This window comes from Polyodon spathula, chromosome 31 (genome assembly GCF_017654505.1).
Source record: "Polyodon spathula isolate WHYD16114869_AA chromosome 31, ASM1765450v1, whole genome shotgun sequence".
In the NCBI taxonomy this organism is placed as follows: domain Eukaryota; kingdom Metazoa; phylum Chordata; class Actinopteri; order Acipenseriformes; family Polyodontidae; genus Polyodon; species Polyodon spathula.
The window spans coordinates 113,782-131,183 of record NC_054564.1 but is presented as its reverse complement, the minus strand read 5'-3'; the positions used below and the strand labels follow the sequence as shown (position 1 = coordinate 131,183).

At 44.9% G+C, this 17,402-nt stretch overlaps 1 protein-coding gene across 1 annotated transcript; it reads left to right on the top strand.

Annotated features, from left to right (window-relative positions):
• The first annotated feature begins 745 nt into the window (after positions 1 to 745).
• LOC121303203 (DNA polymerase beta-like) lies at positions 746 to 16,524 on the top strand. Its single transcript, XM_041233759.1, has 14 exons — positions 746 to 960; positions 1,852 to 1,909; positions 2,629 to 2,695; positions 2,989 to 3,063; positions 3,226 to 3,284; positions 4,004 to 4,053; positions 4,558 to 4,609; positions 5,302 to 5,356; positions 5,659 to 5,731; positions 6,406 to 6,442; positions 7,558 to 7,678; positions 14,461 to 14,525; positions 14,711 to 14,850; positions 15,809 to 16,524. The coding sequence occupies exons 1-14, from the start codon at positions 900 to 902 to the stop codon at positions 15,901 to 15,903; spliced, it is 1,008 nt and encodes a 335-aa protein (XP_041089693.1). The 5' UTR covers positions 746 to 899; the 3' UTR covers positions 15,904 to 16,524.
• Positions 16,525 to 17,402: the final 878 nt, after the last annotated feature.

The following is a 17,402-nucleotide window of genomic DNA, read 5'->3' as shown; positions in this document are numbered from 1 at the left end:
TTTCCAAGAAACACTGAACTGCTCAATAATTGTATATAGCTGTATTGAGCCAGGATGCTCGTCCTTTAGCTGCAGTGCCCTCTCAGCTCTTTATCTGCAGTGCCCTCTCAGCTCTTTATCTGCAGTGCCCTCTCAGCTCTTTATCTGCAGTGCCCTCTCAGCTCTTTATCTGCAGTACCCTGAAGGCTGGGACGCATAACGTCTGAGTTATTAAACCAGCACTGGAACTGTCAGCTAATGATTTTGATTCAGATGTATATTACCTTCTCTGCTCTGTGTTTGTTGGGATTATTTCATTTACTGGTTTTGTTGGTAAAGACTATGGTTTTACAAAACGTTGTTTAGACTTCAATTTTTGGTATTGCTGTAAATATGAGATCATAGATGTATAATTATATGTTATGCAGTTTTATCTGGTACAGTATACATTGTATAATTAGAGACGTAAATAGTATTTTTTTTACTGTGCTGTGAATGTATTATTTAAAATATACAGTAATAATAAAAGATTATGTTTTGATTAAAGTCCATGCCTCTGTAACTCAATTCAGTAAAGTTTTATGCAGACTGAACAGTCGGGATTAAGTGGTTTGTTTTACTCAATAACTGAGTCTCGGAATACAGCTGCACCAGATCATCGCTTTAAAATGTCTGCCCATGTTTCAACGTGTGCTGTGACACGCCCTGTGAAAGCCCTCTATATACACGCTAGCCGTGCGTGACAATGTGCGCGATGATGCAATCACGCAGTGCGTCGTGTGAGCTCCACTCCCGTGCAGTACATTGACTGTTTTTGTATTGCTTGTGAGGGTCGTTTCTATTTTGGTTCAGTACTGGATATTTTTTTTTTTTTAATATCTATATAAAATCGCCTCGCCTATTACACGGCACACGGCAAGATGAGCAAGCGAAAAGCCCCGCAGGAGAGTCCGAACGAAGGCATTACTGATTTCCTGACAGGTAAGTAATCGGTGCCCCGCTGGTCTGGTGGTCCGATTATAGTACTTCGCTAGTGCTGCTTGCTAGATCTTTATGCATATCATATATTTGTGGTTGTGCAAAAAAATAAATACACGGGGGGTGGGGGGGCAGTTCGTTATGTTTGACATGACGCTGCATCGCGCGATGCGTTGAAATGCAAATATCTACAGCTGCAGATGGTTGATTTTTTTCTGTCCCAGTCGATTTCTGCATTAGTAGTAGGAGGGACAATGATTGCTATAGCTTTGTATGATTGCATGTCTCGCTTGTGCGAGATCGTTTCCCGACACTATAATCCGGTGTAAAAAGCAAAGTACACAATGTTTGTTAAATTTCGTTTTGCGTGCGTGTTTTTTGTGTTTTTGTATTAACTGTGTCCAATGTGAATGTGTTTTAACGACAGTCAGTAGTAAGATGGTCCTGTGGTTTACGCTGTTCAGAATGAAATGCGATCGATTTGCTTTCAGTGGTCTGTTTGGGATTCGCACACAGCAGATCGTGTACGTCACTATTGCTTCCTGATTTTAAATAGCCAGTGCTGCTGCTCTGATTGGTGGAAGGTAGTTAGCCAATCAGGAACGATATTGGTGCGCGTTAACTTTATTATTTTGCAAGCAAATGAAATGCAAGTTATTATAAAAGACATACAATATACCCTGTCTGATAGTATGCACCAACTATAGGGTTAATGTATTATTATTAGTATTATTATTATTATTATTATTATTATTATTCATGCATGGTTCAAGTCCATTTCCAATATATTCCAGTAGGGATTGCATTCTGAACTATGGCCCTTTTATCTGTGACGTTGATACCGGGTGATCAAACTGATGTAAAAAACTCTGGAATTCCTTTTTCTTTCTCCAGAGCTGGCCAATTACGAGCGGAATGTGAACAGAGCGATCCACAAGTACAACGCATACAGGTAGGCACGCGCATTCCCGGGCCCTGGGCAGAAAAACCAAACAAACACTTCTGTGGTAAGGAGGGCTAGCTCAGACTCTGGATAAGGAGGGGTTAGCTCAGACTCTGGATAAGGAGGGGTTAGCTCAGACTCTGGATAAGGAGGGGTTAGCTCAGACTCTGGATAAGGAGGGGTTAGCTCAGACTCTGGATAAGGAGGGGTTAGCTCAGACTCTGGATAAGGAGGGGTTAGCTCAGACTCTGGATAAGGAGGGGTTAGCTCAGACTCTGGATAAGGAGGGGTTAGCTCAGACTCTGGATAAGGAGGGGTTAGCTCAGACTCTGGATAAGGAGGGGTTAGCTCAGACTCTGGATAAGGAGGGGTTAGCTCAGACTCTGGATAAGGAGGGGTTAGCTCAGACTCTGGATAAGGAGGGGTTAGCTCAGACTCTGGATAAGGAGGGGGGTTAGCTCAGACTCTGGATAAGGAGGGGTTAGCTCAGACTCTGGATAAGGAGGGGTTAGCTCAGACTCTGGATAAGGAGGGGCTAGCTCAGACTCTGGATAAGGAGGGGCTAGCTCAGACTCTGGATAAGGAGGGGCTAGCTCAGACTCTGGATAAGGAGGGGCTAGCTCAGACTCTGGATAAGGAGGGGTTAGCTCAGACTCTGGATAAGGAGGGGTTAGCTCAGACTTTAGGCTTCGTGTTTAAAGACTCCTTCGTTATGCTTCTCCTCCCAGGAAAGCTGCCTCTGTTATCTCCAAGTACCCGGACAAGATAAAGAATGGAAACGAAGCCAAGAAGCTGGTGAGTGTTGAGGGAGGGCTGGGGAGGCTAGGAGGGGATTCCTCTTCTGAATGTGGGTATCAAACCGAAATCCTGGCTGCAGACTAGGGGTAGCTAGTAGTGTTCAATTAGAGTTTACCCTGAGTGTTTAACTGCTGCCAAGAAATATACAAGAAGCCAAATGTGGGTGTTTGTCTCCAGGGTGCAGTTTGCTGTGATGGCTTTATTGATCAGCTACCAACATTAATAACTCCAGTAACGACTGGATATTATCAAACATTAATAATCCTGTAACGACTGGATGTTCCCCCCAGGATGGTGTTGGTGCGAAGATAGCAGAGAAGATCGATGAGTTTCTGTCCACCGGGAAGCTCCGGAAAATCGAGAAGGTCAGCGTGTGGCAGATGAAGTGCAGTCGTTACACTGCTGTGGATTTTGGCTCCATGGTTTACTGCCGAGGTCCCAGCAGAGGTGTGATGTGGTAATTCTGTTCCTCGACGCCCAGAGGAATGCACGAGGTGTGAGCGTCTGTGTGGTTTGCTTCTCCCTAGATCCGCAACGATGACACCAGCTCTTCAATCAACTTCCTCACCAGAGTGACAGGCATTGGGTAAGGATCTGGCTGGCCTGGGCGGAACGCTTCCTTAGGGAGACGAGGTCCAGCAATGTCTTTGTGCCTGCAGGTTCAGAGGTCACACAGAGTCACTGCTGCAGTAGAACCTCTGAGTTACGAACGCCTTGGGAACGGAGTCTGCTCATAAGTCTGAAATGTGTCTGCAGCTCTGAGAACTCTGTGTCCACACCCTCAATCTCAATAGTACAAGATACAGCAGGGTCATGCAGTACTCGCGTGGTTATCGGTCTGCAGCCTTTAAAACAGTACTAGAAATGGAGAAAGGCTGCATTGAAGTTGGCATTGAAATTGTAACTGTAGCACAAACACTCAGTCATGCAGGCTCCTGTGGTTTGGGGAGGAACCCTGTGCTCCTCGTAGAATTGCCTGTACTTGCTTTGAAGTGTGCCCCACCTTTCTGGATGCCTGTGTTGGCACAGTGGTTTTGCCTCCTCCGTGACCGGCACGCCTCTTGGCTGAGCGGTTGCATTGCTTGAAAGTGGGCTGACCGGCAGAGCGGTTAGTTCGGTGTTCGGAACTCAGGGGTTCTACTATATTTCAGTTTTGAGAACAGCGACATGTCTAACAAGGGACAGGGACAGGGACAAGGACAGGGACACGTGGCGCCTCCAGGCCTGACCTGTAATCCCTGGGAAGTGTTTCAGAGCAATGGCCAGCAGTGTTTGAAACGTCGTGTTGCCCCTCTCTGCCCCCAGGCCCGCTGCAGCCCGCAAGTTTGTGGAGGAGGGAGTGAAGACCCTGGACGGTAGGGTTACAGCCTCACTATGTGTGTGTGTGTGTGTCTGTGTGTGTTTCTGGGCTGTGTGTCTCTGTCTGTGTGTCTGTGTGTTTGTGTCGGTCTGTGGGTGTGTCTCTTGTCAGTGCAGGGCTGTGCTCGTGGGCGTGTCTCTGTCTGTCTGTCTGTCTGCATGCTGTCAGTGCAGCGCTGTGCTTGTGGGTGTGTCTGTCTGTCTGTTTGTGTGTGTGTCTGCTTGCTGTCAGTGCAGCGCTGTGTTCGTGGGCGTGTCTCTGTCTGTGTGTCTGTGTGTCTGTGTGTCTGCATGCTGTCAGTGCAGCGCTGTGCTCGTGGGCGTGTCTCTGTCTGTCTGTGTGTCTGTCTGTCTGTGTCTGCATGCTGTCAGTGCAGTGCTGTGCTCGTGGGCGTGTCTCTGTCTGTCTGTGTGTCTGTCTGTCTGTGTCTGCATGCTGTCAGTGCAGCGCTGTGCTCGTGGGCGTCAGGGTTTTTTCTCATTTCTTTTTGAAACATTAGATCTGAAGAAGATTGAACACAAGCTCAACCATCATCAGCAGATTGGCCTCAAGTACGTTGTTTTGTTTTATTTCTTAAATGTTTGTCTCGCAGATCTAATCCTGCCCTCGGTCCCTGAATTTGAAGCAGATTTTGGAATTGTTTTTCTTAAATGTTCCCTAAAGCACCAGTCTTGTCCAAATTAACTTCCGATGCATTACTGCCTCTGGCCAGCAGGTGGAGCCATACCCCAATATATTCTTATTCAGTCTCTATTCCAGGGGGTTTAAGCTCTGTACACTGTGAGAGCGTGTGAAGAGGAGATTGACATTTTTAAAATGCTGAACATCTGCTCCATTAAATATTGGTCTTGCAGGGTTATATCTTCTCAATTTAATGATATTTTCCACGGTGTGCCATCATTATTTCAGTAACCAGAGATTTGATGATTAAAAAAAAAAATAAACATTTAAACAAGTCCTAAAACACAGCGTGTGAATGTTTAACTTGAAATAAACACAAAGAGGATTAATAGATATATGCACAGCTCTGGCCAAAAGCAGTGCACCCCCGTGTAGACTGAGCTCTGCTTCACGAAGTGGAACGAGCACATTGAATTGCACAGCGCTTTGCAGATTTCCACATGCTTAACCAAAAACTGACAAAAATTGAAAACTGTGACATTGTGTAGTTTCTTTGATTACATGATGTGTAAGTAAAAGGTCTAGATTATGTTTATGTGTGTATAACTTTTTAAACTTTCAGGTATTTTGAGGATTTTGAGAAGAGAATCCCCAGAGCTGAGATGCTGAAGATGCAGGTGAGTCTCCCCCCCCCCCCCAGCACACTGGAAATTTTCTTTCAGTGAACCCTAATTCTCGTTGGAATTCTTTCATTTGGCCACTATATGGGGATATTTCATTATAAATACATATGAAACTTTGCCCATGTTTTTTTTCTTGTCCAGACTAATTTCTTGTCAGAGCTGGGTTAGATTGTCAATTATAGTTATATCTTGAGTGAGTTCACTGCAGAGAGTGCTGTAGAGGTGAATGCAGCTTCCCGTTCATGAGCTGAGCCTGTCCTGCAGTGGGGCTCATGCTGCTCCCCGTGTGTTTGCAGGACCTCATTCTGAGCGAGCTGGAGAAGCTGGATCCAGAGTACATTGGCACCGTCTGCGGCAGCTTCAGGAGAGGTCAGCTCTGCGCAAACACAGCAATGTGTTTTATACAGTGCTTCCAGGGCTAGGCTTCCCCAAGCACCTCATAATGAATCACGAGATCAGAGAGGCTCTGGCAAACACAGCAATGCGTTTTATACAGTGCTTCCAGGGCTAGGCTTCCCCAAGCACCTCATAATGAATCACGAGATCACAGAGGCTCTGGCAAACACAGCAATGCGTTTTATACAGTGCTTCCAGGGCTAGGCTTCCCCAAGCACCTCATAATGAATCCCGAGATCAGAGAGGCTCTGGCAAACACAGCAGTGCGTTTTATACAGTGCTTCCAGGGCTAGGCTTCCCCAAGCACCTCATAATGTATCACGAGATCACAGAGGCTCTGGCAAACGCAGCAATGCGTTTTATACAGTGCTTCCAGGGCTAGGCTTCCCCAAGCACCTCATAATGAATCACGAGATCAGAGAGGCTCTGGCAAACGGAAACACAGCTTCTACTGAAATAAAGTAAATCATTCACAGCGTGTGCAGGTTTCAGCAGGACCTGTCCTGCACTCATAGAGGTAGTAAATGCAACATTATGATGAAGTGTGAGTCTGTCTGTATCTCTGTGTCTCTGTATCTCTGTGTGTGTGTGTGCTAGTGCCCTGTGAACTGTGTCAATTGAACCCATATCGTGTTGATTGAATGCAGGTGCAGAGTCGAGTGCAGTTGATATCCAGTGTATGCAGTTTATAAACAGGTCTGTGTTCCAGTGTACTGCAGTTTATAAACAGGTCTGTGTGTTCCATGCAGTTTATAAACAGGTCTGTGTGTTCCTGCAGTTTATAAACAGGTCTGTGTGTTCCAGTGTACTGCAGTTTATAAACAGGTCTGTGTTCCAGTGTAATGCAGTTTATAAACAGGTCTGTGTGTTCCAGTGTACTGCAGTTTATAAACAGGTCTGTGTGTTCCAGTGTACTGCAGTTTATAAACAGGTCTGTGTGTTCCAGTGTAATGCAGTTTATAAACAGGTCTGTGTGTTCCAGTGTACTGCAGTTTATAAACAGGTCTGTGTGTTCCAGTGTACTGCAGTTTATAACAGGTCTGTGTGTTCCAGTGTGCAGTTTATAAACAGGTGTGTTCCAGTGTACTGCAGTTTATAAACAGGTCTGTGTGTTCCAGTGTACTGCAGTTTATAAACAGGTCTGTGTGTTCCAGTGTAATGCAGTTTATAAACAGGTCTGTGTGTTCCAGTGTACTGCAGTTTATAAACAGGTCTGTGTGTTCCAGTGTACTGCAGTTTATAAACAGGTCTGTGTGTTCCAGTGTACTGCAGTTTATAAACAGGTCTGTGTGTTCCAGTGTAATGCAGTTTATAAACAGGTCTGTGTGTTCCAGTGTACTGCAGTTTATAAACAGGTCTGTGTGTTCCAGTGTAATGCAGTTTATAAACAGGTCTGTGTGTTCCAGTGTACTGCAGTTTATAAACAGGTCTGTGTGTTCCAGTGTAATGCAGTTTATAAACAGGTCTGTGTGTTCCAGTGTACTGCAGTTTATAAACAGGTCTGTGTGTTCCAGTGTAATGCAGTTTATAAACAGGTCTGTGTGTTCCAGTGTACTGCAGTTTATAAACAGGTCTGTGTGTTCCAGTGTAATGCAGTTTATAAACAGGTCTGTGTGTTCCAGTGTACTGCAGTTTATAAACAGGTCTGTGTGTTCCAGTGTACTGCAGTTTATAAACAGGTCTGTGTGTTCCAGTGTAATGCAGTTTATAAACAGGTCTGTGTTCCAGACCTCTGGGTCGCTCTCACTGGTCACATGACTGGAGATCTCAGGGTCGCTCGCTCGATGGTGGTGAACCAGCCCTAACCTCCCGGGGCTGCTTTTTGTTTTCCAGCCCAAGCTGCTGCATGCGATCGTGGATCACCTGCAAGGGACTGGCTTCATCACCGACACTCTGTCCAAGGGGGAGACCAAGTTCATGGTGAGTACCAGAGTCAAATAATAAAGAATGATCCCTGCTGTGCAACACTACAATACACAGGCCAGGCTATAACTATATGAACATTAGATATTTAGATAAAATTTAGATATTTTATTTAACGTCATGTAAATCAAAGCAGTGAGATTGCAGAGAAAGTCTTAATAGAAGCCGTACTAGCAGTACAGTAGTGTTTCGAAATGTTTCCGGGAAGTCCATGGAAACCTACAAAGCAGTGTGTAATGCAATATGTTAGGGTAACATTATTCGGCAGGTTTCATTCAACTTCACAAAGCAAAGTTAGTTCATTCTGTAGGGTGATGCGGATCTTGTCGCTCACTTGCTTTGAGAAGGGGCTGGTTTGGTGTGGGTTCCACTGCAGCACCTTGACTCGTTTTCTAGAGCCATGTGAGGTGAAAGCAGGGCTGCAGGACCAATCCGGGCTCTTTTGAAACTTTCATTAAACATTCTTTTTTTTATTATTGTCCTTTCTACCCAATAAAACCCAACACTTGTTTGTTTTAAAGGAAGCGATGAAATAGCGAGTATGTGTGTTCAGAAACACAGGCTTTGCTTGTGTGATTCAGGTAAAGAGATATCTGGATGAACCACACGCAAAGGCCCGCAGGTATATTTCCAGGGTTTTGAGTTTCTCTGTAAAGTCAAGTTTTGCCAGAATTAAAAAAAACAAAAAAACAAACCAGGCAGCTTCTTTGGTGTGGCTTTGGGAAGACACTCGGCTTTTGTCTGATTCTGTGGCTTATTATCTATAATCAGAGGGACTGGAGGCCCTTCCTATCTTCTATTTTAAAAGGGAATTCATGTCAATTGAATGTTATCGGGTTTCACGTCTACGCTGGATTCTGCCTACACAAGTCACAATAATGCAGCTTTATTTCAGGACCCCCATTTACAGAGATGAGATACCTCAGATTAAACTAATAGACTTGAGACCTGAAGGCATGAGAGGAGCAAGGGGGGGGGGGACAGCTGTTGTGCTGAATCCAAACAGCGGAGTCCTTCCCTTCCAGCACATCCTTCAATATTAGCCGCTGCCCAGGAGGCCACACATGGCCCAGGAGCTGTGTACTGTACCCTGGAGAAGCAGGGAGTCCACAAGAAGCAACCGCAGCTCGCCTCACCATTGCAGTTCAGTTAAGAGTGAAAACGTTACTTAAGGAAAATGAAACGTCTTCGAACAGAACTGCAGGCACGGCTTGCTGTCGGTAAACGCTGGATGCAGATTCATTTTTGTGGTGGGAGGGTGTTTAAGGGTCGTGTTTAGAAGCAGCTGGCTCCAATATTGGTCAAACACATGTTGAAAGTGTAATGCTTCATAATTGCAGGGTTATTAAACGCAGCCTGTGTGTTCAGCTCTCGTACTGTCTTTCTCGTCCAGCACTGCTGACAAGTTTCATTCTGTAACGGCAGCAGCAGCTTCGTCCACAGTCCTGGCCAGGCTTCGTTTTACAGCGAGGCTCAATGAGATGGCTAGGTTATGGGTGAAGGTTTTTGCAGGTGTTTTAAGTGTAGCTTCTTAGTGGTGATTGATACAGTGTTGTCCTGTGCTAGCAATCGGAATTAGAAAACCAGCCGCAGTAATTTTAGGGATCAGTTTACAATCATGCCCATCAGTCACAGCGTTCCCACAGTTCAACTATTGGTTCATTTACTTTATTTCTTGTGTTTGATAGCTTCTGTATTCATTTATGTAATGCTGTACCTGTCTCTTATTGTAAAGTTTTGCATCACCTAAAAGTCTAGGATTGAGACATCATTTAATTATTTTTTTTTTAAATGATTCAGTAATTTAGATCTTTTGACATCATGTAGAAACAATAACATATCACAAAAGCATTTTTTAATTATACAGTTCTTCTGTTAAGTATATGGCAAGCTACAAAGCGGTGTGTAATTCAATATGTTAACGTAACATTCAGCAGGTTTCATTCGACTTAATAAAGCAAAATGAGTTCATTCTACAGGGTGATGCAATGCTTCTGGCCACAGCGGTATATATTTCTCTATTAATAGTGCTGTTGGCTGCCAGTCTCCCCACCCCAAGGCTTTCAAACACTTTGCAACATGCACCTCTGTGATCAGCTCCCTCTCTGTGTGTGGTGTGCTCTGCATTGCTGGATAGTTTTAACATTGTTCTGTAGCAGTTTATCTTGTGAATGAGTCGTTGACTGTCTCTGTCAAGTGCTGTGAGAATGACTGGGGTGTTGTGGCTGCAGTTCTCAACAGACTGGACTCGGTCGTGTGTGAATCGATCTGCTGTGCTGGGAAGGGTCCAGTGCAGCTGAATCTCCTGTCTTGCAGATGTTCCTGATCCCTCCACACTTGCTAAAAAGGTGCACAGCAAGCTCGTTCCCACTGTTACAATGGGACCGTCAGAAACACAGGCAGGACAGTCTGTTTTATAAAGAGACAGCATGCTGCAATCAGTGTGTTTTCCAAACATACAGCTGGCTTTAAGTTTTGCATCCCCCTGTAGAATGAACTAATTGTGCTTTGTAAAGTCGAATGAAAGCTGCTGAATAATGTTATGTGAACGTATTGAATTACATCCCGCATTGTAGTCTTCCAGATACTTAACAGAAAAACTGACAAATTGGAAAATATGGATTTTCGAAATCTGTCATGAAATACAACTGTGCTGCTATTATGGGTTCCGTTAGACTTTTTGCGATATCCTTGTGTAGTTTCTTTGATTACACGATGTTAAATAAACGATCTAAATTATGGTTCAGCTGTTTTTTTTGTTTTTTTTTGTCTCAATTCTACAATTCTAGGCGAGTCTAAAGTTTTCGCCAGAGGTGTACAGAGCCACTCTGTCATTGCATCAGATTATCGAGGATCATTGAGTTCTATCTGGGATCAGAAAGTGAGGAAACACTTTCAAAGGGAGGGGGTTAAGAAAGAAAAGTGACTCCGACAGTCAGTTGTTCGTTTCCTTTGGGAGCTGCCGGGAATCTCCGCAGCGTGTTTTGGATTAGGAGGCGAGCGCTGTGCCCCAGTTTGGGATTGAAGCCGCCCCTCTGTTGTGTGTGGGAGCCTGCAGCAGTTCACCAGCTGGGGAGCAGCCTGCAAACTGAAAACAGTCATTAGCTTTGCTGTGTCAGATTGATTCCAGGATGAAAGGCCGCACCCAGCCCTGTGCCTTTTGTTCATGTGATATGGTGATTAGCAGCAAGCCCTCCCCTTCAAAGTGCTTTGTGTTGCAAGCATCACGGCTCTCAGTGCGCCCACTCTCCGTCAGTACGGAGCATGTGGGTCCTTTACACTCTACATGAAACAGGAGCGAACTTTGAGACATGCAGAGGACCGTATACCCTGTGTTCTTTTAAAAGAAAAACGACTGACACAGGATGTAATTCGCATATATATACATGTGTGTGTATATATATTATATAATACAGTATATTCAGCCTGTCTTCTTGTGAAATCGCTCCTAATTATGTCGTTATAATAGATCACAAGACTAATAGATTCCACCAAACTCTGCCGATTATTCCCCATGCAGTGCGTTCCAGGAAAGCGTTCTGGGACCTGTAGGTCCATTATTCATGCAATCACACTGGATCCAGGGCTCTCTATCTCTAATAGGGGAGCAGAAGAGCCTCAGGGAGGGAGTGGCCAGCCCTTGAACCTGCAACGAGGTTCAGTAAACTGGACGTGTTTCCGGAGAGAATATTTTGGCTCCGGCTGTGAAGGATGAGCTGTTGCATTGAATGGTTTTTACAGCAGGGCGTCTTTACAGAGCTGTGAGATTTTTAAAGCTGACTGGCATCTCCGCTTCCCTGCTTGCATATTTGCTGTTTTATTAATTTGTTTACTTCATGCTTGGAAGATCTTTTTTTTATTTTTTTTTGCTGTCGGCTCGTTCTTGTAAGCCGAGTGTTTCTGGCCTATTTGATTCCCTTCACACTCCTTAAATACTCCTCTCTTGGGATCGTCATCGCTGGCACTTGGTGGTGAAACGTGTTCAAATGTGAATGTGTTTCAGAAACTAACACGCAGTTTCTTACACCTCCTTTTGAATTCTCCAGATGGAACCCCTGCAGTACACGCTACAGCTCTGTCCAAACGGTTTGCAACACTGTCTATAGAGTGAACTAATTCTGCTTCATAAAGTCGAGTGAAAGCTGCTGAATAATGTTACGTTAACATATTGAATTGCACACCGCTTTGGAGTTTTTCATATACTTAACTAAAAACTGATAAATGTAACATGAACTCTACTATTTCAATACTATTAATGCTTCCGGTAGACTTTTGCAATGTGCTTTTGTAGTTTCTTTGATTACATGATGTTAAATAAAATATCTGTTATGTTCATATATCCATTTTAAATGATGTCTCGATCCTAAAATTCTAGGTGATGCAGAACTTTTGGCCAGAGCTGTACAGTGGAGTCTAATAGGGTTACCTTTGGATTCACCTGTTTCTGTTACCGGTTTGACTTGCAGGCTGCTAGAGAGCTCTGGGGGATAAATCATTAGAAATACATACCGCGCACCTGCCAATTATTTGTGTGCCAATTTGGAGTCACAGCAAACCAGTAATTTCCTCAGCCTTTAATAGATATTTCTTTTTAATGCCGTGATTTATACTTGCCCTGCTTTGAAAGTCCCTGTTGAGAAAGGCTTGAAAAGACTCCAGCAGGAACAGCTGATTTGAATCATGATCATGCAGAGAAAACCAAACGCAGAAAGCAACCCGATCATCCAGCAAGCTAATCAAACCAACAGAAAAAACACCAGGCTGCGGACCTGAGAACATGTCAGATAAGCAGGACAGACAGGTCAGAGCTGGACAGCACTAAGAATGGGGGGGGGGGGGGTTACCCTTTGGACTGTACCAAGTTTAGTATCCCCTAGAATTTTAGGATTGAGACATTAATTAAAAAAAAAACAAAAAAAAAACTATAGGAACATAATTTTGATATTTTATTTATCATGTAATCAAAGAAGCTATATTTCAAAAGTCTACTGGTAATAGTAGTATTTCACGTAAGGTTTCGAAATGTCAATTTTTTCAGTATTTGTCAGGTTTAACGTTCAGTATATGGGAAACTGCAAAGCGAGTGTAGTTCAATGTGTTAGCGTAACATTATTCAGCAGGATGTGAAGAGCTCAGAGTTCTGTGCACCGTGATTCTGTTGAAGGTAATTGGATGGCAGAGAAGGTAAGCAATAGTAAAGCACAGCCCCGCTCCCCACCATTTAGCAGAGGCTGAATTTCCTCATTTTGGGAGGGATCCCACTAATCTGCCTGTTTTGCTTTTGAAAATCCCAGTAATTCACCTGCTGTGATTGCTGACATCACAATGCTTTACTCATGAAGACACAATGACATCACAATGCTTTACTCATGAAGACACGGTGACATCACAAAGCTTTACTCATGAAGTCACAGTGACATCACAATGCTTTACTCATGAAGACACAATGACATCACAATGCTTTACTCTTGAAGACACAGTGACATCACAATGCTTTTCTCCTGAAGTTACAGTGACATCACATTGCTTTTCTCCTGAAGACACAGTGACATCACAATGCTTTTCTCCTGAAGACACAGTGACATCACAAAGCTTTACTCATGAAGTCACAGTGACATCACAAAGCTTTACTCATGAAGACACAGTGACATCACACAATGTGCCGTGTGTTCACAAGCTGATTCCGTACAACAGCAGTGATCTCTATAGCAACCTTCAGGAAATAATGTTAGACTCAACAGACAACACTTTGATCACTAACTTACTGTCTGGATTTGTGTTGAGCCCATTTTTACCCAGATTCTCAACATGAAACAAATAGAGGCTTGTTCATTTTGCCTTCTGTCTGCGAGTCAATGGTACATTGCTGTAAACTACTGAGGTTGAACCAAATCATTTCCTGAAACGTCCCAATTACTGAAAGTATTGAAACCTCAAACCACAGGAATTATAATATCGCCAGTTATTATCTAACCACCCGAAAATAAAACCCATGAAGTACACAGAAACGGTTCCGGCAGCCTGCTGTCTGCCCCAGCCTGCCTCGCCCCTGCTTTCGCCTTGTCCCTGCTCTCCACCCTGCCTCGCCCCTGCTTTCGCCTCATCCCTGCTCTCCAGCCTGCCTCGCCCCTGCTTTCGCCTTGTCCCTGCTCTCCACCCTGCCTCGCCCCTGCTTTCGCCTCATCCCTGCTCTCCAGCCTGCCTCGCCCCTGCTTTCGCCTTGTCCCTGCTCTCCAGCCTGCCTCGCCCCTGCTTTCACCTCATCCCTGCTCTCCAGCCTGCCTCGCCCCTGCTTTCGCCTTGTCCCTGCTCTCCAGCCTGCCTCGTCCCTGCTTTCGCCTCATCCCTGCTCTCCAGCCTGCCTCGCCCCTGCTTTCGCCTCATCCCTGCTCTCCAGCCTGCCTCGCCCCTGCTTTCGCCTTGTCCCTGCTCTCCAGCCTGTCTTGTCCCTGCTCTGGCCTTGTCCCTGCTCTCCAGCCCAGCCTGCCTGCCTCTTCCCTGCTCTCCAGCCCTGCTTGCCGCCACACCCCAGACCTTCATCTCTAATGTAGAGTCCTGCATGCTGAGGCTGTAGACTTGTCTGCTTATCTGCCATTGAAGACAGCGGGCTGGTAGGAATTAACACAGCGCATTATTACTCTGAAAAGCATGAAATTGCTTTTCAGTGTAATAATGATTCCCACTAAAGAGCTCCTAGAAAATCTGACCAAAGCAGTACTGCATCTACAGATCTAAAGTGTACATATTCGAACCAGCTGATCATCTCTCTCTCTTTCCAGGGGGTGTGCAAGCTGTCAGATGATGATGAGGGCTCCGACTACCTCCACCGCAGAATTGATATTAGGTACAGTGCCTTGGCGTATTCATTTTTCTACAGTGTTTGATCCACTATTTTACATCACAGAGGTATTGAAAATGGTAGAAACGATTACATCAAATATTGAAGTATTTATTTTTTGCAAGAAATGCATCTACTCGGGCTTCTAGCTGAATGGCATTTGTAATTCTAATGTGTTTGTGCTCTTGCAGATTGATCCCCAAGGATCAGTATTACTGCGGCGTTCTGTACTTCACTGGCAGCGACATCTTCAACAAGAACATGCGGACCCACGCCTTGGAGAAGGGCTTCACTCTGAACGAGTACACCATCCGCCCGCTGGGGGTCACGGGTCAGTGCAGGGACGGGGGTACCAGGGCGCTTCACTCGCATCTCACATAGCAACAGGAACAGCTGCTCGTGTGTCAAGACCTCTACTAGTCATACATGCCTGTTTCATCAGGATCAATATCTTGAATCCGGTTGAGCATGCCTGCACCCTACATTGCAAACCAGTCTGAAAGCTGCCAGCTCATGGTAGTGATTAGGGTGGCAGGCAGCACTGGCCCAGCCCAGCCCAGCCCAGCCCAGCCCAGCCCAGCAGAGCAGCTTGCAGCCCGGTATTAATTATCAGTAACTGGCAGGGAGTAGAATTAAGGGGCTCCATGGTGCCAGCTCTATAAACTCACTATAAGGGCAATTAGATCGGTTTTACCTGGGGAAAATGAACTTTCCTGTAATAGCTAAGGGAGATTTTTAAAAGAGCGCGTGTTTGTGGCTCCTGTGCATGTTTTATGGGGTCACGGGAGGCTTTTATCTGGGGCTCTAATGGCTGTCAGACGCTTTATAGCGAATCTAGGAAATGGAAAATTGCAGAGGAGGCAGCTGGCTTTCACAGTCATTACAGCATTCTTCATCCCCGGGATAATGACAGGTAGGAAATCATGGGAAATAATGATTTGAAAAGTTTCCAATGGTATTTTAAAGCTGTCTTCTCGAGGGAACAGTGAAAATAACTCTTCTCTTGCCCAGTAGTAGAGATAAAGACTGGAGTGTCACTGCTGTGCAAGGGAGTGTTACCAGAAATTATTTCTTTTTTTAATTTCTAGATGGCAATTCTTATTTTGCCCAGCCTACAGCACCCTGTAGAATGAGCTGATTCTGCTTCATAAAGTTGAATGAAACCTGCTAAATAATGTGACTAATTAACATAGTGAATTACACAGCGCTGTGTAGTTTTCCGCATACTTAGCGATGTTCAGAGCGGTCGGGCAACGCAGGGTTAATCTGCTCTCCTTTGTGATTGGCAGGCGTGGCCGGCGAGCCTCTCCCAGTGGACAGTGAGCAGGACATCTTTGAGTACATCGAGTGGAGATACCGTGAGCCTAAGGACCGCAGCGAGTGATTGTCCAGCAGCGTCCAGCCCCCACTGACCAAGAAACAAAGTGGGGTGTGCGAGGATTGCATTGCTGAGTGGGTGGGGGTTTAGGGTTAGCATCAAGAGTGTTGATTTCTGCACAACTCAAATTTATCTTGAACAATAATCCATCCTAATCCTTTCTAATTAAAGCCTTAGGAAGTCCTTCATATTTTATCATTTTTAAATGTTATTTTAATAAGCAGTCTGTGGTGCTGCCATCTGGTTACGAGTCTGAGAGCAGCGTGGGAGTGCCAGGTATGTGCAGTATATACAAACAGGCCCCCTGCTGGCTGATTACAGTAATTACACTGCTGTTGTAGAAGCGTTATATTGCCTTTTCATTATCACCTGGCCGAGATCAAATGATGTTAAAATTAATTACAAAGCCAGACTCCCAGCCTACCCATTGAATTAGGATTGTGATCTTATTTATTTAACAAGTTACCATGAAGAAAGAAAGGCAGGCAGAATTTAGGAACCCTTCTTGTGTTCAGAGTTGGCCTCTTTCCTCTCAGTTCCATCTCTTCCTCTCAGCTCTGAGTAAGATACAGGCAGGAAGACTGGGTGTTAGTTGAGGGGGCACCCCAATAAAATTCCATCAACACACAGCGTTTGGGTCATTGTTTTATTGAAAAATAAGGATTTAAATACAAATGTACACATTAAAAACAACTTTGAAGTGAAAAGGGAAGGGCCCGAGTACACAGCGACTCGGACTGCAGTTACATCATCGAAGCCAGTCAAGCCTGTTTGTGACCCTTTTGCTTGATTCAGCAATGATTTTGCTCGCTTTTTGCTGTTTTTATAGGTACTTCAATATTAAAAAGGCACATTTTAAAATGTGTAAAGTGGTTAACAGTGTTACAATGATGGCGTCTGTATTCCATGTAGTGTTACTTGACATTATCAGGAACGGTAAGGTTTTCATAACAGAATGCGAGGCTCCCTCCTGCTCTGTCTACCATTCCAGCCTGCTTCTCCATCACAGCGCTATTCAACTGGGTGGCTCAACAGCTCCTCGGAGCCAGGAGCCATTTCAACTGGGGGTCAGCTGAGAAACAGCAGCCTGGTCCAAAGGAACCAGGGCTGCAGTGAACAGGGCCTGGCTGGAATGAATGGTGCATGGAAGGGCTGCAATGATTCTCTCTTGTTTGAAACCCCCTGTGAACAAGACAGTTTTTACACAATATACAAGAGAGACTGGCGAAGCCACGTTCCCTGCCTGTGCTGCTAAACAGACCGGGTCACTCGGTGTGGCTGGGAATGTTCGAAGCAGAGTCGCAGGGCACCACTGAGTGGGGGAAACAAACATGAGTACAGAGCAGAGTTCAAGACTCACAAAAAATAAAGTGTGTGGACAGAGGACGCGGTGCAGCATTCTGTGTATACTAGACAGAAAAGTGAATAGCTCAGCAGCACCAGCCTTTGGAAATGCAGCTTGTATGTCAGCCGTTTAAAAGCCATTTGGTACAATCACCTCTCTT